General features: G+C 43.4%; 1 protein-coding gene and 1 long non-coding RNA gene across 5 annotated transcripts in view; one reads left to right on the forward strand and one right to left on the reverse strand.

The window, feature by feature from the left end:
* Positions 1–5056: 5056 nt before the first annotated feature.
* LOC142898301 (uncharacterized) lies at positions 5057–8887 on the reverse strand. 4 transcript variants are annotated; one of them, XR_012928566.1, is made up of 3 exons: positions 7505–8887; positions 7084–7213; positions 5057–6986 (listed from the first exon to the last, which is right to left on the reverse strand). It is a non-coding gene; the product is annotated as an uncharacterized LOC142898301 (long non-coding RNA). The 4 variants fall into 4 exon arrangements; XR_012928567.1 differs by lacking the exon at positions 7505–8887 and having other exon boundaries at positions 5057–6552; positions 6895–6986; positions 7084–7372; XR_012928565.1 differs by lacking the exon at positions 7505–8887 and having other exon boundaries at positions 5057–6552; positions 6857–6986; positions 7084–7372.
* Positions 8888–16670: 7783 nt separating this feature from the next.
* Positions 16671–25612, forward strand: part of gask1a (golgi associated kinase 1A) — a 37131-nt gene continuing 28189 nt past the window's right edge. The window contains exon 1 of the mRNA XM_076040691.1: positions 16671–17121. Coding sequence (XP_075896806.1) covers positions 17119–17121 — 3 coding nt within the window. The 5' untranslated portion in view covers positions 16671–17118. The remainder of the gene's footprint in view (positions 17122–25612) is intronic.

The following is a 25612-nucleotide window of genomic DNA, read 5'->3' on the forward strand; positions in this document are numbered from 1 at the left end:
GCATACAGGTGTGCACATACAGACACATAGATAACAAAAGAGAAACAGTCCATCAGAGAGTGGAACAATAAACGAGGGGGAGGGGGGGGGGTGTATTGGAATGTACTGCTGCTGGTGTGGGCTTGGGTGAAGAGGTAGGTTTTGAGGCGGGAGGACTTGAATACGGGGAGTGTGGGAGAGTCACGGATGGACTGGGGGAGGGAGTTCCAGAGTCGGGGGGGGGGGGGCACACGGGAGAAGGCTCCCGGATAAGAACAATCTCTAAATGAGAATCCATATCAAAGAACACACCATTGAGCAGGGTTGTCCTATTATTCGTCACATTGATCTTCTTCATTGGCCCATTCCTGTTCTGTGCATTCTCCTGAATGTGCACTAAGAACAACCCAAAACCGTGCATCTGTTAGAAGGCAAACTTTTTTTTGCCACTTGATGCTAAATCTGTTGAAACACCTTCTTTCACCCAGTGCAGTTACATGGATGCTTGGAGTATTGCCTCACTTTGATTAGAATCAGAGTTTTATCATGCATTTAAACACCTTACTGCGCTTAGGAACTGGTTCATCGGTAATAAAACAAAAAACCCGGGATAGAGTTCCGCCATCGTGACTATTTTCAGCCGAGGATTCATTTCTGACCGTGTCACTGTGAGCACACGGGGCTACAGGACGGAAAGCGTTACTCAGATTGGGCTCATAAAAAGATACAGTGTGTGTGTTCATGTCACACAGAGTATTATGTCCTATAGGGTACATATAATGGTTTTTATGGGTAATCACCCTTTTCTAACCTTCCCCAAGCAGGAGTTACAAATCTGATATGCAGCCTCAGATTTAGGTTTTAATTAAACAAGAGCACAAGTGGTGATGCATGACTCCTCGGTGCATCGACAGATCGGGCAACTATGGGGGGGGGGGGGGGGGGGAACACATCTCCTGGTATAAGATGGTGAAGAAATATACATTTTATTTACATCAATTTCTTGAAATACTTAACTGTTTTTTTTTTATTATTGTTTTTTAACCTGTATTTTCAGATTTCTTGACAGAAAATCGAGGAAGGCTTGTTGCAGTGCCCCGTTCTATAGTAGCTCTGAATGTGAATTAAGATTTCCTTTATAGCTATGTATTGAACAATTTTAAGGTCAAGAAACACAATCTTATCACAAGCGAGGTATGTCAGAAGCTGAGAAAGAAGAAGTTCCGACGAATTCAGGCCACTTAATCGCTGATAAGATAAATACAAAGAGGAAGTGAAACTCAGTAAAAGTCAGTTTTGTGCTACTGCTTTAATTTGTACGGCGTCAGTTGATTGAAAATGTGCAGGCTTGTCATTGGATGTTCCCATGTCACCTTCCTCTCAGCTCTCAGACACTCAAAGTCAGACAGATGTCTCTGCGAACACAGAGGACTGATCGACCATGTGTACCAAATGTAAAAATAGAGAATTTTAAATAACTGCAGATCTTATGCTTGGAAATCATGCTCACATGACTCGGTCATGCTGATCATATGTCCACACAGACATATCACAAATCAGACGGTGCCGGTGAGTCATTTATTTGTAGTGTGGATCCTAGTAGCACATTTACATGCGCAGGTTTGTGTATCTGCAGCTGTGGCATTGCCACCTAGACTTTTCCATGTCTCAGTATACAAGCATGGGATTGACTTGATTGGCGAAGAGAACTAACTGTGTCCACTGTGGCGGCACAAAATCGGTCCAGATTTTATCATTTCAGTTGTCAAAGTAATGTATTTTGCATTTCAACGGTGCTGTGCTTTTTTGATTTGTTAGTTTCATGAGCCTTACCCACTCATTATGATCACAAGCAGTATAAATAAACACAAATCATTCATTCATCTTCTATACCCGCTTATTCCTATTCAGGGTCACGGGGGTCTGCTGGAGCCTATCCCAGCTGTCTTAGGGCGAAGGCAGGGTGACACCCTGGACAAGTCGTGAGTTCATCGCAGGGCTAAACACAAATACTAAATGAAAAAAGATTGATAAAACTCAACTGGTTTTGCACATTTTATCTGTTTCAGTTTTTGCAATTTATGCTTTTTTGTTCTTGTCTACAACGTGAGTATTCAGTTTTTGGAACTGGGACAAACTGTTCATTACAGCTTAAAAACACAACTATTATACTGTAAATAATAACTTTTGGAGAGATGTTTCTATATTTCTTCTTTTTTTGGAGATATTTGGAGGTTTCAATTGTGAGTTACCCGACTAAATTAATGGAAAGAAACATAGAATGGTTTACTGTAGCGAGATTTACATGTTTGAGTCGCCCCAGGAATTATACATGCCAAGGAGCTTAGTTCAGAGTTCAGCATTGATGCTCAAACACGCCCAAATAAGAAAGTTCCAACAAATTCACTAAATGAAATGACACATGAATACATGAAAGAGTGTGGTTTTGGTTGAAATTTTGGGCCTTATTTAAGTTGGCCACCCTTCAACCGCCATCACTCTCAACAGTGAAATCATTGTAAGGCGTGTGCATGATTGCATACAGAAGACAAATTTAATTGTGTCTTGTTGTGAAAATGGTGAGCAGGCAGCCGTTTGAGTCTCACGAGTCGAACGATGGGTTCAACCTGACCTCCTCCCTGCGCTGCCTGCGTCGCTCCTCATCACTTGAGCACCTTGATGTTTTTGTCTGTTGAGCTGAAACAGATGCTATGCGGAGAATTTGCTCAAGATGTTGTTGAAAATTGAATGAACTTTGTTTTGTGTGGACCGTGTCATCTTGTGAGAGGGGGGAAGGGGGGGTGGGGGGCCTGTTAACAATCGTGTATTGTTGAGAACAGTTGGGTGGTTTTATGACAACATGGGCGTTGTTCAAGTCGCAAACATACGAACACGCCCTTTGGATTCAGCGGAACATTCTCTCATAAACTTATTGCTGCCTGGTGGACGTTTTAAGACTTGAACGAAAAAATAAAAACATGAAGCAGATCCCTTTGGAATCTATTATAGGAGATCTGATGTTGGAGAAGAGGTAGAATTGCGACTCTTGGCGGTGATCATCCAAGAAGTTGATGCTCAATTTCTTTCGATGATTTGTGAGCCTTTTCTTTGGCTGGTTTGGAAGCTTCATAGCGGCACAGAAATGAAAGGCGCCCACTTTAATTGTATATGGCTGCCAGCTTTTCTGTATAATTACCACCATCATTAGCCAGGCTGAGAATTAGGAGAAGACGCTGGCACAGAAAAAACATTTTTTTTTTTTTTTAACTTTCCAAGTTCAGCTCCAACAAAAAGTGGGGTGGGAGGTGTGTTGGATCTTCAAAGTCTGCAAGGCTTCCTACCATTTGACTGGCTTATGGAGGGCACCTATAGAAAGTCTACTCCTCCGCCCCAATGATGCTGCACAAGGCTGTTTTTTCTGCACTACCCTGTGTATGCAGTCAGTTAAGGGTACAATTAATATCCTTTAAACCCAAGTGTTGGCTGCTTTTACTGATGTCAGCATGTAGGGGTGAGTGTGCTGCAGTTCAAAAATGACTTCCTGTGTGTAGAAACTGCCTTATATAGCTAACCTGGCCTGATCAGTGATGTTCTATATCGTTAAGGATGAAGCTAACGCATTAGCTAGTGCATTGGCTAGCTAATGTGTTGGCACCAGACCTGCAGAATGCAAGATGGCGGCCCATACATTTCAATGATGTTGCTCAACCAGCGCATACGCTGAAAAAGTTTTTAAATTCCTCATTACTGGGCCCACAGAGCATGCACAGTAGCATCACTTCCCATCATGCCTCTGTGACTCATATGATCTATTTGGCCAATTAGAATGACTCTGGAGAACGTCACTTACAGACATGTCAGGATGCAGCCAATCAGAGTGAGCTGAGACGTCACGCTGGGAATAAACTCTTTTCGGGTGATTTTCTGGCCTTTATCATTTTTTAGACGGTTAAAAGACTACAATCTACAATAGAAAGATTTGCCATGAATCACGTTTTAAGTCAAATTCGTCTCGCCAGCCATTTCAAAGGTGTTCATTTTTGTATTGTGGTCTACGGGAAAAATGCTCTTCGGCCCATGGAATTTTTTTTCTGCAGTACCTTGGCCACCGTGGCCACTCGGAAAAATCTGCTCGCCTCCATACAAAACTATTGTTTACTGGCTTGCTCCGAGTGTTGTTCTGAATACAACTTTTTGCATGTGGCAGTTGAAACAACATAGTTGGTTTAACTTTCACTGCTGGTTGATGAACAGGGGTTAACATACAGTCTCTGATAGTGAGAAGCAAAACACAAACAACAACAACAACAACAACAACAACAACAACAACGTTATGCTTTCTTTTTATCTAAGTTGAAATACATAAATTAAAAAGACCCTCTGCAGGTGGTCTCAGGTTGTTATGGAAATGTCATGTCAAATAACACAAGTTGTTTCTAGGTTACTGCATTTTCAGCTGATGTGGTAAGGGCCTCTAAACTCACACCAACACACATTTTTTTTTTTTTTTTCCAGTTTCGTGTCGGCATGATGTGGTGTTTCCACACTGGCATGAATAATTTTTGTTAGTAAAACGGAAAAGGGAGGATGAAAAGTAACAAAGCTGCAAGGAAGTACTTGAAGTGGTTCAGTGGCAAAGTATCAGAATAATTCAGCGGTTGGAAAACTAGAAGTTGAGGCACACATGAAAGGTTAAAGAAACGTTGCAAATGTGTGTGGGAAAATATTTTTCAGAATACAACAATGATAATAATGAAAGAATAATCAGTAGCTTCCCTTTACTGTCCAGATTGCTGTGAAAGACAAGCAGTCTATTTAATGGTAGAAGACACTTCATTCCCCTCTGCCTGACTGAGGTGTGTAGCAGCAGTGAGGAGTGGTTTTGTTTTGGGTGGATCATCTCTCTTCAATGAGTCCCAGTCAGTTGGAAAGTTTGGCAAGTTCCCAGCAGTAATAGGTCCCCGTGGTGTTGTTGTGAAAAATGAGGACAGTACGCAACACTTAAAGATTGGTCACACCCCCCCCCCCCCCCCCCCCCCCCACCAACCAACACCAAAAAAATGAAAGAAATAAAATGTCAGCCTGTCATTTTTAAAGTTCTTACTTGTGAGAGAAATTGTGCATGTAATTATGAGCAAGCGGAGGTTTTGGCTTACAAACAGGAAAAATTAACAGCATCCTGAGTTTTCGGTCCAGTATTTTGACTGGCTGTGTGCTTGGCTGTGGCTCTTGCATTCATTCTCATGTCCTGCCTTCATGCGTTTTTTGGATACTCTACAAGTGGCGGAGAAGCTTCCCCTTTTCCTCACATTTCACTGGCCTGTGACAAACAGAGTGCACAAGCAAATGTGCTGTGCACGACTGTGGTGACTTGGGTGGTTTCATGTCACTTTTGGCAGAATGCTGGGCCGAATGTCTGTGAATGCAACATTCTTTGGGAGTCTGTGCGCGCGCGAGAGGGACGCAAAGCGGGACGTGGCTGTAATTTCAGCGCAACAATGACGGCGGTGGTTTAGAGAAAGAGCCTCAGTAGCATTTAGCTTACACTCGAGATTGTTTTTTTTTTTTAAAGACTGCAGTCTAGACAGTGTGAGCACTCGTGTCCTAAACATAAACACAGTTGTAATATTACGTAAACACACTTGTATATCACACAGCTGGACGGAACCTTCAGGGCAACAGTATCGAATGCAGTTTCGCTGGCTGATAAAGTGAGTAATTCCACAACAAATAAACATGGCCAGAAGTCTGTGGACACTCAGACAGAGTGGGAAACCATCCAGGCGCTAATCGCGTCATACGAAAACACGTTCAGCTATCTATAACCTTCAGATAAAGGCCTCCTTTCATCTGGTTCCACTTGATGCAGCAGATGCTGCTGAGGCCTGGCCTCTTCAGACGTTAGACTTTTATTTTGTCATTTAAAACATTCACTTCCTGTGCACATTAAATAACGAAATTCCGACGCAAGCGACTGCACAAACAGACACTGACAGATCTGTTGAAAGAACTCAATAATGGTAATATGTAGCCTATGTACAAGAATACATGTGGGTATGAATATGCTTAAAAGAGCAACAGGAGCATTTAAAGTGCAAATGGAATGACAGTGTACATAGTACAGGTGACCTGGAACCTTGTTGTTCTGGTCCGGAGGCTGGTGAACCTCTTCCCAGAGGCCAGCAGTGAGAACAGAGTCCGTGATGGGTCTGGGAGGAGTCACTGCTGATGTTGAGCCCCCAGTCAGGCAGCGCTGCCCGGCCGTGGCCTGGATGGGAGGGAGAGGAGTACCGACGATTTTCTCCGCTGTCTGCGGAGAAAGACTTCCGTCCAGCAGCACTTGCATGCTCCTGGGCCTCGGGGTGAGCTCCCAGACAGAGGCAGCAGCGTTGGTGAGGTTGGGTGCTGAATTTGCAGCTGGGTAAGACTTGCTTCACACCAAGCATTCTAGGACAACCGACTTCCAGCTGTTGTTGATGTCTCAGTCTGACCGGTCAAGCACCGGAGAGGCACTTCAGCCTTCACGAGTTGATCCCGTCGCTGTGAAAGTGAATGTCGCACACCACCTCCAGGCTACGAGGCAAGCAGGTCCAGGAGAAAAGAAAAAGAAATAAAGTCACTTATGAGTATTCAAGTTTTCTATTCTTCATCATTTCACTTGGAAAATCAAGCGAATACATGAAGATTACATGGACCATTTTACTCAGACCGTATTTGGTATGTTTGTGAAGATTAACTTTGATTTAATTGAGGTCATTAATTCCATATGCTGATGGATGATGGCAGCTTTGAAATTTGGTGCACAATTATATTAGCTGCATAACACAAGTGGATTTAAACTACAGTCATTAGTTAGTAGAAAGACATTAGTTCATACAATTGCCTCCATATTTGTATTGTGTGTTCTTTAGTAACCGTCTGTCTTTCCCGAGAGAGGCTCCATCTTCTCTGGCAGTGAGCCATGACAGTGGTCAGAGGCTTAGTGGAGATCAAACACTCGCATTAACCTGAGAAGACAAAGCAAAGCTCAATTAGCCCCTGTGTACACAAGCATCAGCTGACTGCAATCACACCACAAGGGATTTACAGTGAGGAAGGACTCGCCTGAAGACAACTGTGTCCTTTGTGCTTCTTCCTTGTGGTTTTTGGAGAAGTGAAGGGGACTGCAGTTGGAAATGACCATGTATTGCCCTATAAATGTTCCACTTGTCTACATGTACATGTGATATTCAGCCTGAGGAAAGTTTTATAAATATTAGAAGTACATTTTCCACGGGATCTGTTTTATGGTAAGTCGCGGCTGCCCTGTGGCTTAGAATATAAGCAATGTGTCCCTGCTTGTATCACTTTTTCTGCCTCTACCAACAAATTCACATATTAATGAATTAATTAAAGAACACATTTCTAACAACAACACAGTTCAACTATCAGCTTAAACTTTGCTCGATCTTCTTTTACACATTTTCTCCCCCCCTCAGAACCAAAACGGTTCAACGTTTTACCAAGTACAGCCCTGTAGATGTACTGCACATTATCCTCTAATGTCGTTTTCTACCCAGCCAGAACCTCGCTCGGATGCAGGCCCCTCTGAGAACCGCTGTTGTGGTCAGCTGAGTTTTCATTCTGGCACTCGCGCTGGATGCTCAGAAAAAAGGTTTCCTCCCTTTTGCGGAAAACTCAACAGAGGAATTTAATCAGCCATCATATTGTGTAAATGTTCTTGGCTTAGTGCGCTCATGCGTTCAGCATGCATAGATTCCCCCAAAAAAACTTTACCCTAAACACTGAGCACTTTAATTTGTTCCATGTTGCAGGCAGGCAGGCCCGCTTGCTGCTCGGCCCCTCAAGTCCAGTTGGCTTTGCACAAAAAAAAACATGTTTCAGTGACCCAGAAGGGAGTGTTGTACAACAATGGGGATTGGGAACATGTTTTGTGTAGCATCGTGATGAAAACCACCGTCGAGTCACTTGAAACTGAAGGCCGGGGTCTTAAAGTCAAGATCAAGCGTTGATTCAATGTGTTTAACGTTGAAGTGGCTGCGCGGCCAGCTGCTCAGTTCTGGGACGGTACCAAGCGTTAATAGGCAGTGGGGTTTGGGCAATGAAGTGTGGCAGGGCATCATGGTGGTCCACATGGGTGGACTGGGTGGGACCATCATGTTGCAGTCCGTGGATGGAAAAGAGACACGCACCAACGCACTCGGCGCTACATAGTGGTACATCATTACAGATGATGGATTAGTTCAGCCCAAAGAAAATAAAACACGACTTGCTTTGTATGCTGCTCTTTTAAGGTTGGTGTAATTGGGAGCGAATATGCTATTTTTTTTTTTCTTCTTCCCTGCTATTGTAATGGATATCATACATTTAACCTTGAACAGCACCTGAATTGCTAAGATTTCAACTCTAAAACACGTCTTGCAATGTCTTTCTTTCAGTCCTACACAACAAAATCCACCTTCTTTAAGTTGAGGCAAAACCAGGAAGTAAGAGAGAAAACAGGATATATTCAAAAGTTTTTTTCAACAGGTTTTTAACTGGTCCAGTTGTATGCCGGACAAATATTAGGTAGCACTACATTTTCCCCGCACAGTTTCTCTCTTTCACAAATTCCGTAAGTAAGCCGTCATAAAATTGTTTGAATTCTGCAAAGCTCGAGGGCCCTGAAGTAACTGGAAGAGATCATGAGCACTAACAGTAAGTGCTATCTTTTTATCAATTTCCCAGAATTGTGTCCCCTGGCAGAGAAAGGTGTTTTTCCTCCTGCATGCAGGCAGACTTTGCATCTGTTGCTGCTGTTTTGCAATTGCGCTTTTGTGCGTACGTGAGGAAAAAAAAAATCCGGTCTGACCACTTGCCAACAAAATCCAGCGGCGAAACAGACGTCGATGCGCACATGCGCATCATATCCGCATACATAGCGTAAGATTCATTCCTGTTTTGTTGTTTTTCAAATAGGCACTCCAGACTATTATGAGTGTGCTTGTACTGTTTCAAAGCTGCCACCTTTGAGTGGCTCCTGAATTAGATTAATAGAATTTTCGAAAGGCAGCCTTATCTGTGACATATATCTACACATAAAGGAAATCTGCGGATGTGTGAGTAATGCTTGATGGTAACTGTAGCGTGAAATTTAATGATGGCTTGCACAGAAACTTACAAAAAGTGGGTTCATAACAGACAAAGACAAAGAGAGACGAGCAGGAAATTACTGAATAAAAGCATTTTTTTTTTTACTCCATGCAACTTCACGGTATTTAAGACACTTGGGAAATCTATGTAAGCCTGAAGTTCCCAAAACAGCGTCACAAATGTAAAACAAAGTTGCTGAAAATCATTACATGAATGCTGCAAAGCTGTCTTGATGCCTCTGGGACGAGAGCCAGCCATGGAGAAACACTCTGAACAGCGGTGAAAACCCAGGGGTTCATCTTCCACAACATGTCAAGACAATGGAGGGCACAACCGACATTCATGTGAGGGTTGCAGTTTGCGAGCCACCGCTAACCCAACGCAAAATACAGCATCATTCTCTCCATTCCGTCCCATAATTGTAACTCATTTTTGTCAAGCGTCACGGAGCAATTTCGGGCTGCGGTCATGCGTTGTACACTTTTAGACCATTGTTACACAACTCATCAAAGTGTCGAGACAAGTTTCCGTTTTGTCTGCTGCACTGTTTTCTGTGCGGTGCAACGCAGGGGAGGCACGAGCGCGTAGCCTGCTTCGAAATGGCAGTCAGATCGCGAAAAAACAAAAAAAACAAACTGCATTTTTATATGTTTCTCAATATTTGTGCTTTGTCGCTGCACCTGCAGCAAGTTAAAGACATCTGAAAACGGTACACTCTGCTATGTAGTGGCAACACTAGCTAGCAGGCTAATTACAACTAAACATGAGGGACCGGTAGCGCACCCATTGTTAGCAACGGTAAAAATAGTTTCTATCTATTTTCCCCTAAAAATGATCTGTGACAACGGCTCTTTTTTTTTATTTTTTTTTTTATTTTTTAAAAAAGAGGTTTCAGCAGACGGAATGGCACAAATGATCAAGGTCTGCCTTGTTAACACTTGTTGCAAAGCACCTTCCCCAAGCCTTCCTGAGGGCCAAGCTAGCACCGTCAGGCCTTTCACACATGTGCAGCGTCAGCACTGAGGATCAGCCTGCGCAGTGTGAACACAACACACTGACCTGCAGCTGTGGCTTTCGACTGTAAATTATTCACCGGGCCGTTATTCCAGGGTGACCTGGAATTCAGCAACATTTTTAAAACCGCACTTCCACCTGTGAGTTGGGAGGGATTCGTGTTTTGCGTGTCTATTCTGTTGTTGTTTTGCAGTGAGACAGCTAAATGTGAAGAAGAGAACGAGCCATTAATGGAACGTTAAGTCTAAGTCGCTACAATTTTAAACAGGAGCGTAAAGTGGAGCAGCAAACACACATTCAGTGTCCAGCCTCACTCCAACCATGCTTGCACATAACAGCCCCAGTCTGTTGCACCGCAGCCTCTTCAAATCTGGCCTACTTTTGATGTCCAACCTCTGCTCTCCGTTGCCCTTTTCTCACTTGCCCTCTCACCTTAGTCCTCTTTCCATTGCACCCCTCCGTTGATCCCTCTCTCTCCTCTTCGTATCTGGTGTTTGTGTCTGTTGTTGGGCCCATCCCCATGGCGACCAGTGTCTGAGTCCACAAACACGTCGGCGGGGAAAGAGTGGAAAGGAAGAGAAGAGAGAGAGAGGGACATGGAGAGAGAGAGAGAGAGAGAGCGAGAGAGAGAGAGAGAGAGAGAGAGGAGACCGAATCCAACACGCTTTCAAGACATGGCAGCAGCAGAGTACATCTGTCTGGGAGAGCGAGTCCAACTCTCCAGCTTTAATTATCTTTAAAGAGGCACATGTGGATGGTGGAGGCTTCCAAGTCGCTGGGAAGAGGAGAGAGGCCAGAGAGGTTCGTCTGCGCGCCAACAAGAACAAATACTGTAGACGCACGCAGACAAAACTTGAAAGAAGTGGGGGATGATTAACAGAGGTGAAGGGAGGGAGACGGCGAGAGGATGAAGAAAATACATCACCAGAGAATGACATGAAATAAAAAATGGGGGTTCTGATTCCTGGAAGTAACCTCAGCCTCTTGTTCAAGGGTGGGCAAACTTTTTGACTGGTGGGACACAACGGGCTCTAAAATGTGACAGAGGAGGCCGGAGCAGGAGCGGATGGATGGAGTGTTGAGAAGAACAAAATACATCATGGGATATGTAGAAAACATGTGCTTTAATGTCATTTGAAAATGAACAAAAGCATTCTAACAAAATTTTTTTGTCTGTCTTTGAAGCCCCGTGGTGTTTAGCTCTTCATTGAAATGACTTTTAAAACACTGGGGGGAAAAAAGATGAAATCAAGCTATTTTATGACTTGGTTACTAATAATATTTCAAGTTTGATTAAAACGCTTAACAGGCCCCGGGCCACAGCCAGCCCATGCCTGCTCTAGTAGGAGATGAGAGCCGTTGCAGAAGCACCTGTTTGCCAAGGAGCAAGTGAAGCCTCCACCCTGGATCGGATCGACAATGAAATCATTGTTGTTCCACAACCTTCGCCTGTCGGAGCTCCGCTGCGTTTGGGAGGCGCCTGCCGGGGGTTTTACTGCACTTTCCAACGTCACTCCGTCTCCCTCTGATAAATCACCACATTCACACGGCAGCCGTTGTTGCCCTTTCGCATCCAGAGGCGGGGATGCAAATTTTGACGTGATTTCTCTCCCTCTTTTTTTTATGTTTTCATAAAAATTGCACCCAATGCAGTGTTCCAAGTCATAAACGAATAACTGCCGTCAAAGTTTGACTTACTTGAGCCGGTGTGTTTTTAACACGGCTTTTTTTTTCCACTGACAAGTTGTTCTTTTTTCCCATATAAATATGGGCTGATGCCCTAAATTTCACTCTCTGTTCAATATTCTGTTTCAGTTCATTGATCCGTCAAGAAAATAAATATTCATTTGCTGAAGCTCATACTGTTTATAATGAGGAGAAGTTGAGTTTGCGTACTTGTGAGAAATATATATAATGTAGAAGTATGTCTGGCTTTCCATTATATATGAATTAAAATAATACTCATCTGCTTCTACTGTTTCCAAGTAACAACCCAGTTATTTGATTTCTAGCTTGTAATCTCCTTCTTTCTTTCTTTCTTTCTTTCTTTCTTTCTTTCTCTCTCTCTGACATTTTTTGGCTGCCTTGATTCCCAATATCATACTCTCTCTTCGTGCAGGCTGTCGATCTGCAAAACTGTGGAATTCTAATAAAAGAATCCAGGCCCATAAAAACAACATATGGTTCCAGAATTCACACCCAATAATAACTGGCCGAGTTCACGCATTCGTAACGTGACTCTCATAGATCAACATTATTCACATAATGTAAACAGCGGTGGCACTGCCACGAGGTTAACAGGCTCCTAGAAAATTATCACCTGCTCCTGCAGCTCCCTTCAGCTTTACGAAGTGTTACATATGAGAGGCGAGCTTCAGCTGTCCAGCCCACCATTTAATTGGAGCTATTTAGCCACTTTCATTACATTGTGGCAACAAGCAGGCAGCTACTTTTAGAAAAAGAAAAAGAAAAAAAGGGTCCGGTGTAAGTCGACGCGAATCCGCCCTGGCAATGTTAATTTAAGCAACGGTGACTCATGAGCCATTGGTAAATAAATACATAAATACATTTCTTGAAAATAGCATTGAACAACTGATAGTGGCTCGTGTTGTGCGTCAGAACTTGGCAGGAAAGAATTGCAGCCTACAATAAACAATAACCTCACAATACTTCTCTGAATTACAGGCAGGAGAGGGTAAAGGGAGAGGAGAGAGAGCTCATTGAAAAACTAACGTGTGAACGCAGTCACGCTAGACAGGGTTTTGGCTGGGATTTTCCCCGGACCTGTCAAGGTACTAAATCATCTTCGCTCCTCCGGGTGTGAAAAGCATAAAGGAACTAATCTGATAACAGCTTTTAAAAAGAAATGCGTCGGCCGTTGTTGTCCCTGGTTGTGACTCACGGTCTAGTTGAGAATCGACGTCTCCTACTGAGAGAGTGCGGTCGACGTCGCTGCAGTTGCACGACCGCAGCGACGCTGACGAGGAAGAAGCTTCTTCTTTGTTCGAAGATTTTTGATTTGATTTGATTAGGACAATGCGCTTCAATTGACATGCCAGCGAAAGCGTCGACGTAAATATGCCGGAGTTGGCGTAAAATGCTCATTTTAATCCGTTGTCCTAAGGCAGATGTTTAAAAACATAGAAACAATACATTATACATACACAATACACAGTGACAAATTGATAAAACATGCAAAGTCGACAGTATCTTTTTTTCTTTTCTTTTTTTTTTTTCCAATTGCCCCAAAATTTCAAACATTTGTGCAAAGCAGGGAGCTCAGAGCGGGAATCGATAACAGGCCATTAATGTTGCAGATAATCCAGAGGTTAGAAGACAGAACAATGCTCACAATTCTAATATATACATATTTTTAGCTTCTGAAAATCAAAATAAGTAACAGAAAAACAGGATTGTGGTCAATCAGATTTTATCTCGGTAGCTGGAAGGAAGTCCACATTTTAATTTGCTGAACTCTAATCTGTGATTTCCTGATTTACTCATGTATTCCCTGCCCAGGCAGTGACTCTCTTTTCGGGTTATAAAGGGGAGGTGGTTCGCCAAACATTCAGTAATGTTTAGTGACAGTTTTAGCAACCATGCCTGGTTTGAGGACATGTGAATCTCTAATTACTGAAGACACAGAACGACGCTCTCACAGCATAGCTGTGAGGTATCTCGCCCTGTGGCTTGGAGAAACCTGCTCCTTCTGTTTCCTATATAAGGCCTGTACAGTCTCGCTGAACAGAAGGAAGCTCCCTCATGTGCTCTGCTCTACATCCACACACTGGAACATGTGATCGGACACACACTCGCCAAAGCCCCATGCGTGCGCTTCCATCGCACACAGAGCGCGCTGTTCACCGCTTCTTTTTTCCCTTTTTTTTTTCTCTCCATGCGACTGAAATCCCTTATGGAATGAACAGCACGGGGGTCGCGTGGCCGGGGTGTCGGGGTGGGAGGTCAGAGGTCGGCGGAGTCAGATGAAGCGGATGATTGTGCTTGCAGGAACAGAAGGCCCGAACATCAGAGCGGAGTGAGTAGGTGGCGAAGCGGCAGAAGCGGCTGGAAAGGGCAGCGAGTGCGATGAGCTAATAAACTCATCTTTGTTGTCGTTCACTCTCCCTCGCAAGCCCTCGAGCCCGGGCTACTCCAAGGCAAGGAGCGGAACTCGCACCGTTGCCCTGTGGCGCACTCTAGTGGTGCACGTGTGAGGCGCAGGACGGAAGGAAACTCTTCTGCAAAGGAACTTCTGACCGACGGCGCGCATCGTCTTGAATCAAACGATGACGTCACCCTCAGGCTGTTGATGATGACTAATTATTGACCGCCATTTCTTAGTTGGTGTTATGATTTACTGCATGTAGCTTTCATTACATCGAAATCAAATGTGACTAATGGGAAATGTACTTTTAGATGAAGTCAAATGATTTGAGATCGGGATGAAGACAATGGCTCAAAACTGAGTGGAAAAACAAAAACATTAAGTATTATTGGCCATCAGATTATCACAACTTGGTATTTTAAAATTTTAGACACAAGATTAGCATCGCTTTTCACAGTTTAAGATAAATAAAAAAAAAAAAACGCAATTCGGCATTCATCAAATGAATGAACGAATGAATGAATGAATGAATGAATGAATGAATGAATGAATGAATGAATGAAATCACTGCCTCGTCAGATATATTTGACACCACAAGAGGGCACCCTGACCATTTCTTTAGAATTAGTTGAGGCCACAACGCTGACACAACTCATAGCTCTAACATTTTACCCATCACATGTTGCTCCCGGTGCTTTCTTGTGTCACTTACAATATTTGTACCCCGCACCCTGCTGTGCTTACTCATTACTGGTGACATAGCTGTGCAGTGCTCACTGTAACCTTACAGCAAGAGGTGGGTTCTGTGCCGGGCCTGTGGTTTTTCTGAGTGGAGTTTGCATATTCTCTATATGTCTGTGTGGGTTCTCCCGTGAATTGAGGACTCTAAATTGTGTGAGTGCGAGGGGTTCTTTGACTTTCTACGCAGTCCTGCGATAAACTGGTGACTTGCCCCGGGGTTTAACCTGCCTCCACCTGAGGACAGCTGGGATAAGCTCCAGCGTCTACTTCCTGAGAAGTGGCGATATAAGGGATGGGCTCTGAGTATCAACGGAGCGTAACCTGCTTCTGACAGGATTATTTTCAGGTCATCAAATGTCACCCACGTATTTTTGTAGGTTTTCCAAGAAATAAACATGTTTTTTTTTCTAGCCCCCCCCCCAAAAAAGAGGCAAGGAGATCGGCCTTTGACTCTAGGAAGAGGGTTTTGATATTCATGGAGGTTGTTTAGAAACAGCAGGAACAGAACATGTAGTACAATGAATCAGCCTCAGTATAACATTTTCCAAATGACTTGATTAGATGAATTGGTGGTAAACGTATGCATTACTATTGCACTCAAAGCTGAACACATTCATCAGTTCCCACTTCATCTTGAAACAGATTAATCAGATATTCCTGTTATTTGCCTGCAGTACTTTATGAGAAGACTGACAAAACCTTTTTTAAAACATTTTTTTTTTAAATTTGTGCTAGATGTTCTGGCAGTGCTCAGAATAGAGTAGGCAATAAAAGGAAAACATTAGCTGTTTTCCCCAGTATTTGGTTATCAGGTTTGCTGTGGGCAGCAGCCAACACTCACACAGTGGGCTATTAAATATTGGTGGGGAAAAAGAACTCACTGTTTGAGTGGTTTCAAACTAATAGCCAAACTCGGGTTCATGAAAATGCTTCTTCGCCTTTTTGCAAGTGCAAACTATTTCTATTTTAGCTCTCTGCCTTAGAGGGATTTGTCCTGCTTTCACCGCTGAATGACTCAGTGCCTACTAAGTGTAAACCGAGTGTGACTCGACCCATTTGTTTGAGAAGTACGAGACATATTGTTGTATTATGGCTGCTGCCTTTCTTGCCAGGAGACATTTTCTAGACATTGTGTCTTTCTCTTTTTTACTACGATTATTTATCCAGGCTCACGTCAGATGTAAGTGAACACCTTTGTTGTAGAGTTAACAAGGCATGAACGTGACACTTTTGCATTGTCTTGTCTTCCCAACCATCCATCAGCGAATCACTCTAAGGCTAACTGTGTACTTAGTTGGTTGTCTTGACCTTTTAAATGTAATAATGTAATAATAATAATAAAAAAAAAAACAACTTCCAACGATAAAAAATAGTAAAAGAAAAGATATGTAACTTTTCAATGGACTCATGTATTCCCTACTAATGCAGTGATTTTCTTTTTGGATATAAAAGGAGGTGGTTTGCGAAACATTCAGTTTCACTTTCTTGCTTTTACTTGAGTAAAGACGTTGAATCAGTACTTGTCTGCTTTTTACCAGATTCTTTCTTTCTTTTACACAAGTCTCCATCATTTTTTTATAGTACAGAGTATGAATCATTTTGCCACCTCTGTACATTTCCCCTGTCGTCACAGAAAGAACACAGGTCGTGGGATCACGGGGACGGAGCAGTCACGGCCCTTCTCAGTCCAAGCAAACTGATCTCCTGAAACGGCCGTGCTTTTACTTTGAAACCCGTTCGTTTCTTTTGCTTTCTCACTCCCCCACTTTCTTTCTCAACACAGACGCGTGGAGTCGCGCGGTCCCCGGGGAGGAGAGGCCGGCGGGTTTTTGCTCCAGGCTGCCGATGAGCTTCAAGTCTGCGGTGGACCAACCAGACTTTTCAAATTAAACAACGTGTCTTGTGAAGCGCTGAAAGTTTTACTGTGCATTTCTTTCCCCCCCCCTCCGCCTCCCTTGACTGACAACTTTTTGTGAGAGGGTCGCTCGCTCGCTCGCAACTTTGACTGCACTGCAACTTCAGGACCACCGGCAGTCGGTGTTGAGGAGGACCTTCCTTCACCGCCCCGCGTTGAGAGGATGTCTTCGCGGTGAAGCAAGCACCGTGGACCGGCCGGAGTGGAATGAGCCGCGCCGGGGACTCGAACCATGGTAAGACCGCTGACGTTTCTCTTGACAGCCGAAGCGGTTTGGACTCAGCCAAGTGCTGAGTGAGCTCGGTTTTCTTTTCTTCTCTTTTTTTTTTTTTTTTTTTTTTTTTTTTTTAAATGTGATCTGTTGATGTGTTTCGAGTCACGACTCAGCCTTGAATTAGAAGCATCCACCGGCTCTGGATGAAAAAAAACAAACAAAAAAAAAACACAAAAAAGTTTGGCTTGTGAATCTGATGTCTGAAAATGAGCTGTGCATCTTCTAGAAAACCCAGTGCTGCTTCCTCACTGCAGTTGTGAACAAAAAAAAAAAAAGAAAAGAAAAAATTATTTCTGTCTTTTTTCTCGGACGCATCTCGCACCTTCATGAAAGCCAATCACATTCACAATGTGGACCTAATTAAGCCATGTCTCGATATGTGCCTCCAAACGAGGCAGAACGTAGCCGCCCGCTCATGGTATGTCTGCGTGCGTGCGTGCGTGTGTGTGTGTGTGTGTGTTCGATCGAGAGAAAACTGCCACATGTCCACATCTACAATCTACATTCCATAAGATGCTTTGCGGCCGTACGACGGAGAAACGCTGTTGGCTCACTGAGACTGGCTGAGTCCTGAGCTTCACTCTGCTGCAGCCTGGACTTCATTCTGGTGTTTTGAGGACCAGGACCTGGACCCCCGGGGTTCTGCCATTGCATCCATCCATCCATCCATCCATCCATCCATCCATCCATCCATTTTCAATACCTGGTTGCAGGGGCCTGCTGGAGCCTCTCCCAGCTGTCTCTGGACCACTCAAGCCTTCATTTCTCGTCACTGTGAGATCGCAGTGAACGAGCTAAAACAAACAGCCTGACACACAACGCCGGTAAAGATATTCATCTGACAGCCGGATGAGAACCGCTTTGGCCGACATCGTCCAATCCGACGAGCGGCGGAGTTGATTACATCCGAGAAAACAGCGGCAAAGTGGCGACAGCTGTGCAAACAGGTGGACAAAACACCGCAATATTGGCTTTGCCGCGCGCATCGTGGCGTCTCAAGACATTTTGCTGGGTTTTAGTGAAGAATCCTTCACTAAAAAGTTTTTTTTGTTTGTTTTTTTTTTAACTAAGCTCGGTTGGCACATAGAAAACAAGTTTTTTTTTCTCTCCCATATCTGCCGTCGGCCGATCGGCTTTCGCGCGTTCCCCACGGTCTCGCATTTCAAATTGGTACCATATGTAGAGGAGACGGGCTCCTGTTTTGAGCGGCCAAATGGAAACCAAGCGGGGGAACTCTCTGGCCTTTCATCTATTTTCGACGCATCAGACTGTTTTGCTCCTCATCATAACCGGAGCTCTCGCCAAAGTTTATTGTGGGGAAAACCTTGAACGATTCACGCGGCTGACGAACACAATGATTAGGGTCAACGACAGACTCCATCGCCGCCGCTTCATTTCAGCCGTATCGGGCTGTTCTGCTACCTTTTGTTTGACAAACCTGCCATTCTCGGGTCTAATACCTGTATTTACTCGGAGGCATGTTGGAATTTCTTCCCTCGGCCCTCAAAAGCCCTTCTCGCCAACGGCGTCGTCAGCGTTTGTAAGTTAAACACCGGGGACTCCGAGCTCGTTGTGTTCTCAGCTGGGCTTTCCTGTTCCCTACGCTCCGAGCCTGCCTGCGTGGGGACTGAAAGAAAAACACAAAACAGACATTCTTCAGCTGATAGGAATGATTGGGCCCTTTCTGAGGTAACTGTGCCCCAATGCGCTGCCTGAAGTATTGGAACTGGTGAGGGTGGAGCGCTGCTGCAAGCAGGCTTTGTTTTCTTTTCAATGGATTGAGGAAACAAGAACTTTAATTTCACGTGTTTAATTCATTATCAAACGTGTAATTCATTAATCTATCACTTTCTACCGTCATTTACCTGTTAGCTGCTTTACTTAAAACACAAAGTAGCAGCTTGTGTTTTTGTTATCATTGGTTCTGCAGACTTCATTTCACTTCAGTCGGCCTTGGAGGTTCAAATGCAGCGCGTCCCGAACTTCAGTTCCTGGTTGTAATGAACAGTTCAGCCTCAGGCTCCACCCCAGGCGGAGGGCGGCTGCTCATTTCCACACCTACACATTCTGCTGTATGAACGACGTATTCCTTCATTACATTTAATCACACGATCATGCTGACGCACACACACATATTCAGCTGGGTAGATGCTTGTTTTACATATGACTGGTAAAAAAAACTTTGAGTCTATCTCCTTTTGATGTTAAAGCCAGTTTTGTTTTGAAAAGCTAAAAGACTATTGTTAGTATTTTCCCCGTTAGGCACAGCATCATCTTCAGTCACATTAAGCTGCCTGTAGCAGCTACTTTAACTTGTCTATGTGGCATAAGCACAGTGCAGCAAATCAAATTGATGTTTATATGCCGGAGATGGGTGGTTGTTTGTGAGAAGATGGCTGATTATCCTTGAAATATATATTTTTTTCGACCTGACACTTGTGAGAAAGTCATATTTGAACGAATATTAAGGTCAGAGTCTGAAAGATTGAAGGGGAAGGTGCAGGGATGCTAAAAAGTTGGACCACTTGTTGAAATCCTGAGCGCAGAACTTAGTAAGGTGCGAAGAAGCACAAAAACATTTTCAGTGCGAGTGTCTGTTTTCAATTCAATTATCACATCAACATGCAAAAATAAGTTGTAAAAATGTGAAACACCTTGTGCTTCATTTCAGAACCAGCTTAAACAACAATGGCAAAAGATTTAAAATTGACAGGAGATGTGGAAATGTTTTGCGCATCACAATAAGCGTCCGTATGAAACACAGCAGTGGAACCAATGTTCAGAGGCGACGAAATTAGGGGAAAGAATCTTCCAATCATCCGTGAATGCAATCTAAAAACACCTCATCAAGCTTTAGGGCGGAATGTTTTTTTTTTTTTTTTATATATATAGGTAGGAAAAGAGAAAGAATGCACAAAGTCGCCTTGTGTGTAAATGTCAGATTGTCTGATGTCTGTCGGGAACTTTGCCACCGTCAGTCTTGCACATCAATAAAAACCTCCTGGACCAACAATGAAAGGAGAGGCGCCGTCTCAGTGAGAGTGACTTCAGGGACACCCTGTCTTCCCACTCGCTGCGGCGAGAGTGCGACTCGGCTTGCAAGGCAGTAACGCCACCTATACAACTCTCCGTGCGCGTGGGTGATTTGCGTGTCGCTGAAAACCTGTGACGCTCCGCTCGGGTTCGTCGTTTAAGCGGAGCGAGGCCGTGGGTGGCGCAGAGAAAGACAGAGGAGACAGTGGAGGCAGGGGGTGTTCACAGGGTATAAACAAAATGACATGGAAGGGCCGGGGTAAGTATAGTGAGTGTGCTGTTTATAGTCACTGGTGGTCTTTATGATGGGGCTTTAATAACAGCCCCCCCCCCCACTGAAAGACATTTGCCCGAACTTCAGATTGTGACTGCAGCCCCGTTAAAAAAGAAAAACCCTGCCCTTCTCCTCTTTCCTCCTGGTGTGTGTGTGTGTGTGTGTGTGTGTGTGTGTGTGTGTGTGTGTGTGTGTGTGTCTTTGCGGGTTTTTTTTTTTTTTGCCAAGCTTGGTCCGACCACCGTAAAACCAACATCTGTAAGAGTTTTACGTGCAGGTGTGAGAATTAACAGAGAGTCAGAGATCAGGAGCGTGGGACTGTCGCTCACTTCCAAAATAAGTCAAAATAAGTGACTGACGTCCGTCTCACTATTTTCATTTTTCTTTTTTCATTTTCTGTTATTTTTTTGGTTATAGTTGTACCTCCGAGCTATGATGATATACCACTGAATAGATCAGTACGTTTGCCGGCAGCCTCGATTCAGATGCACACTGGGATGAAGTGGGAAACCTTTTTTTTTTTTTCTGCAGACTTATTGTCTCTACAAGACATTTGTCTACATTCAGGATGGGATGTAGTCCACACATCCAGACCGAGCTAAACAATGGCAGTACTTTTTCATTATCAGTAGTATGGCCAGGGGGATTGCAAGACTTTTCGACTACTCCAGCAGTGTAAAAGGGAAAAACATCCTCATGGTAGAAATTATTAGCACATTCCTTTACAAAAAAATAAAGGCTTGTTTTTAGGAAATAGTTTTAAACTACTACTATTACTACGTACGGGGTCACGTGACCAGTTCACTTCAGGTAAAAATGGCGCTATATGTTTAGACGGAGGAGGAGGAGGAGGAGACGGAATATTTTTTTGTACAAGTAATCAAAAAGAAAAATAGGACAACCATTCTTGACAGCAAAGTCTTGTAAAATCTTGTCCCGTGAGACTTTACGAGAATTGCGGCTTGTGCGCTTCGCACCATTCAATGGAAACACCTGCAAATCGCAATTGTACTTTGTCGAATTTTTAGAAATATCGCTTTTATTTTGCAGAAAACTGTAATGAAAGCGCAGCTAAGAAAACAAGTTGTTCATTGAAAAGCAAGCAAACTATTTGCACTTGTTATGAGAATATGCCCACAACCAAACACAGCCAATTGTTGTGCTACCTTAGTTACATTGTAAGTTGCAGATGATTAGAATTCATAGCTAGCGGATCTCCGAGTTAAGTTCAGATCTTCTTCAGACCCTCACGACTGTTCAATGTAAGACCTTGTGGCTGCTCTTGGTATTACAGACTCGAGATCTGGATGGCTATCACCACTGACTGTATCCATTTACTTGCAGGAGTCTGTTCTGTTGATTCTGAATGCCTCAGGCAGTTGTCATAGAAATTTCAATGAAATTGGATTGGATATAAACTCGTATTATACCTCAATGAAAGCAATTCATGAAGAGCCTAGACTTGGAATTTTATTTCGACATTTATGAAAAAAAAAAAAAAAAAAGCTTTTTTTTTTTTGATTATGTTGAGAGAAGGCTTTGCTGGCCCTGATGGCTCATTAATGCTGTTGATGTGATCGAGCAGAGGTTGCATTAATTGAGGTTTTCATCTCCGATTTAGAAAGCGCACACATTTCCTCATGTTTCACTGCATAATTCTGCATCGATTTCCAATCGGAAACCCTGCAACCCTGCTGCCACCACTTTGTGACATCGTTATACTGTCGTCATCGTGTTGGTTCATCAAAATCAATAACGTCCTCTCGTTGTTTGAATCATAGTGAAAATTCTTCTCAAGAGCACTTGCTCCATTTATATGGGTTTATGGAAATAGTCGCAACATTCAGGACAGCCTTTATGGCTTCTAGATTGAATATTAATCTATTTGACATGTGTGCCAGTGGGAGTTGCTGAAAAAAAGATCTTGATGGAATGCCAGTGTGTAGAAATCTATTGTTTCCTGCAAATCCTTGATATGTGTTTTTGTACTAAGTGATACGTACTGGGATCCATTCAAACGGTTCCCGATGTTTTTCTGTACATCATCCTGGAGGTTAATTAGTCAGAAATACTTTATCTTCTTTCAAACACTTTCTCACCATGTTTTTTTTCCCCCTTTCATGTTGCACCTTCTTCTTTTGGGAATGGAATGTGCAATGGGAAACAGATTTGGCCACGTGGAGTCTCATGGCAGCCACATGAAGTGCAGATTTGTGCCACAAATTAATTACTTTCAGAGCTATGATCTGAAATCTTGGCTGCATTCAAGCATTCATACTGAACCCTTTATTCTTTTGTCAAAGGAGAGAAAAGATCCACCTTTATTTACTGTCAAAAAAAGGTATTTTAAGCCAAGGGCTTTTCATTGAAAGGTGAGATTGGTTTGGTTTTTCCAAACAAGGTAATGTTTTATTGCTGCTTTTGATAAAAAAAAAAAATGTTATTCTCAGGGAGCTTTTCGAAAGATGGGAAACCAGCCCCTACTTAACAACAAATGACTAATACTAATAAACCTTAAAAATAAATGAGGACCAGATGAGATGGTGGAAAAATGATGAAAGCTTGAGTATGAACTAATGAAGTGATTTTAAATGTATGTAAACCAAATCAACAGATGGCCGGCATGTTTTGGATGAGATCACTTCCTTGTGAACATTTATAAAATTCTGCAGCTCATTGTGATAACACTCAAAAAACTGCATTGTATTGCTGCATTTTATAGAGAACACAAGTATATATATATACATATGTATATGCATATTTATACACTCTACGCTTCTGCACTTCGTTTGACCGACCTAACATACAGTATACAGTATATGTGTATGCAAGCAGCGTCAGTCGCCGTATTTCCTGCCGCTTTTACCCTTACATGTGGTCTGTGGATGAGACACATGTTGTTTTGTGCACTGGTTTTATTCTGCAAATATTGTCTGGCCAACATTGTCTTAATTGCCTTTTGTTGGTTCCTTTAAAGTGGTCCATAAACTTCACTTTTAGAGGCTGCTTGACGTCACGAGTCTCACTAACACGGGTACACTTCTTGCGCATTGCTTCCAGTTGCGTCCAAATGGAGCCACATAGCAAGCACGTATATGTCCCCGGTTAAGCTCCAGCTGTAGAGTCATAAAACAGATGTTTCACCCTTTTGATCCTGGGGTGCAGGTGGGGTGAGAGTGACACGGACGTCTGCTTGCCACTGTCTGCTGATGCTCAACCAAAGAACTTGGCTTTCTTCCCGAGGGAAAAGAATCCACAAGGAGGGCGCTAGAACGCTGCTGTGTCAAGTCTTGTGTCAAGAGGAAGTCCTGAGTCCTGAGTCTTTTTGGGGTTCATTTTGAGATTTTTTTGTTCTAACAGTTGGAGTGTGTCCCTGTGTTCAATTTATCAAACATCCATCCAGCCATCCATTTTCAATACCTGCTTCTTCCTTAGCTCGGGGGCACGGGGGTCAGCTGGAGCCAATCCCAGCTGCCATAGGGCGAAGGCCAGTTCATCGTAGGGTCTTTATCAAACATGTAAAACCATTAAAAATCAGATTAAGTTGTTTGTCATACCTGGTAATAGTGTCCATAATCACTGACGCGAGGAATTTGGGAGTGATCCAACTTAGCAGGGCATCAAGCCACATACAGACATTCTGTGTTGTCTCAGTATCGAGTTCAAAACTGGCGGGTTGCGTGTGGATATAGGCCTCAGCGTTGGCCCGACTTGCTCTTGTACTTGCATACTGCATGCATTCGGCACATATGTGTGCTGACAAATCCTTACGACACCGACAAACACACACACACACACACACACACAAAAAGGTCCCCAGTGGACACAGGACCCTGGATGTGCACACGCGCCGTCCCTGTGGAGACACACTCCAATGCACCAGCTGGCCAGCCGAATGCCTCTCAGCAGGAAATTGCCAGATTGCAGACGGTCACACACCAGCTACCCGGCTGACATTTGACTGCAGACGGGTCACTGTGCAGAACACAGGTCGACGGAGGACAGCTAGGTTTCACTCCCACACTCTCCCTGTGCGGGGGAATATTCTGCATTCAACGAGGGAGAGGGGCCGTTCAGGCCAAATGACATATAGACCTCAGTGCTGCACTCATGATTAGTGTGACAGCTGGGTCTCCAGGGAAGGAAACAATAATAAGTTAGGCTTTTTAAAGATAAGCATCAGGAATGAGGTGAGTTTGAATTTAATTTAATATTTATTCATTCCTGAGAGAATAAGAATCGTGCTGCGCTGTTTCCCTGTGACAAAGGCCAACATCATGAATTGTAGTAATCAATTCTCACAGTCACAGCCATACCATATTTTTGTTTTACTTGCATATTTATAACAGTCCTGCATTCATTTTTCTTTTTTTTCTTTTTTTTACATTAATCCACAACATTCCACTTTGGAACCATCCCAAACTGATGGAATTCACCCAGGTGCTCAAAGGCAGTAGCAGACATTGTGGCCATCTGGTAAAGTGGATCCAACGAGGCCTGCTGGAGACTGATGGATGGCACAACATCACCTTCTCCATTCTGGATGTTGCGTTTTCCACTGCCTCGTTGTTTCCCTCCCGCGCCATTATGCTTGAATTAAATATTGTCATTAAATTAGGCACTGTAAAATTGGAAAGTCTGCTTGTGTGCGCGTGTGGCGGCAAAATAGATTCAACTTAATGCTTTCATTAAAAAACAATCAAGACCAGACTGGTGTTAATCCAGCTGGACAGCCTCCCACTTTTTTTGCATCTTTTTTTTTCATTAAAGACACCCAACAGTCCTGGTTCTGTTTCAATGAATCAAACAAAGTTACATAATGGAGCAGTGAGAAAAGGGTTTTTTTTGATACCCAATATCACACTGAAGTCTTTATGCGCAATTTCTTTGTGCAGTCATCCACAACCCACGTGCTCCCTCCTGCACCTGCACTGTTCCCTTCAGGTCAAAAGCGGGTGTTTGAGTAAAAGAATATCCCTTGCCACACACCCAGTGCAAGTACAAGACTCATTTGTTATTATTCTACTTTTTGATCATGAAAAACACTATGAATTTGCATTTCATTGTGTCTCATGCAGTTTGCTGCTTCAATGCTCTTTTGAAACACAAGATTTTTCCACAAATATTTCATAATATTTGAGATTA

This window comes from Nelusetta ayraudi, unplaced genomic scaffold (genome assembly GCF_046127955.1).
Source record: "Nelusetta ayraudi isolate G7.1 ecotype Tasmania unplaced genomic scaffold, CSIRO-AGI_Nayr_v1 ptg000063l, whole genome shotgun sequence".
Lineage (NCBI taxonomy): Eukaryota > Metazoa > Chordata > Actinopteri > Tetraodontiformes > Monacanthidae > Nelusetta > Nelusetta ayraudi.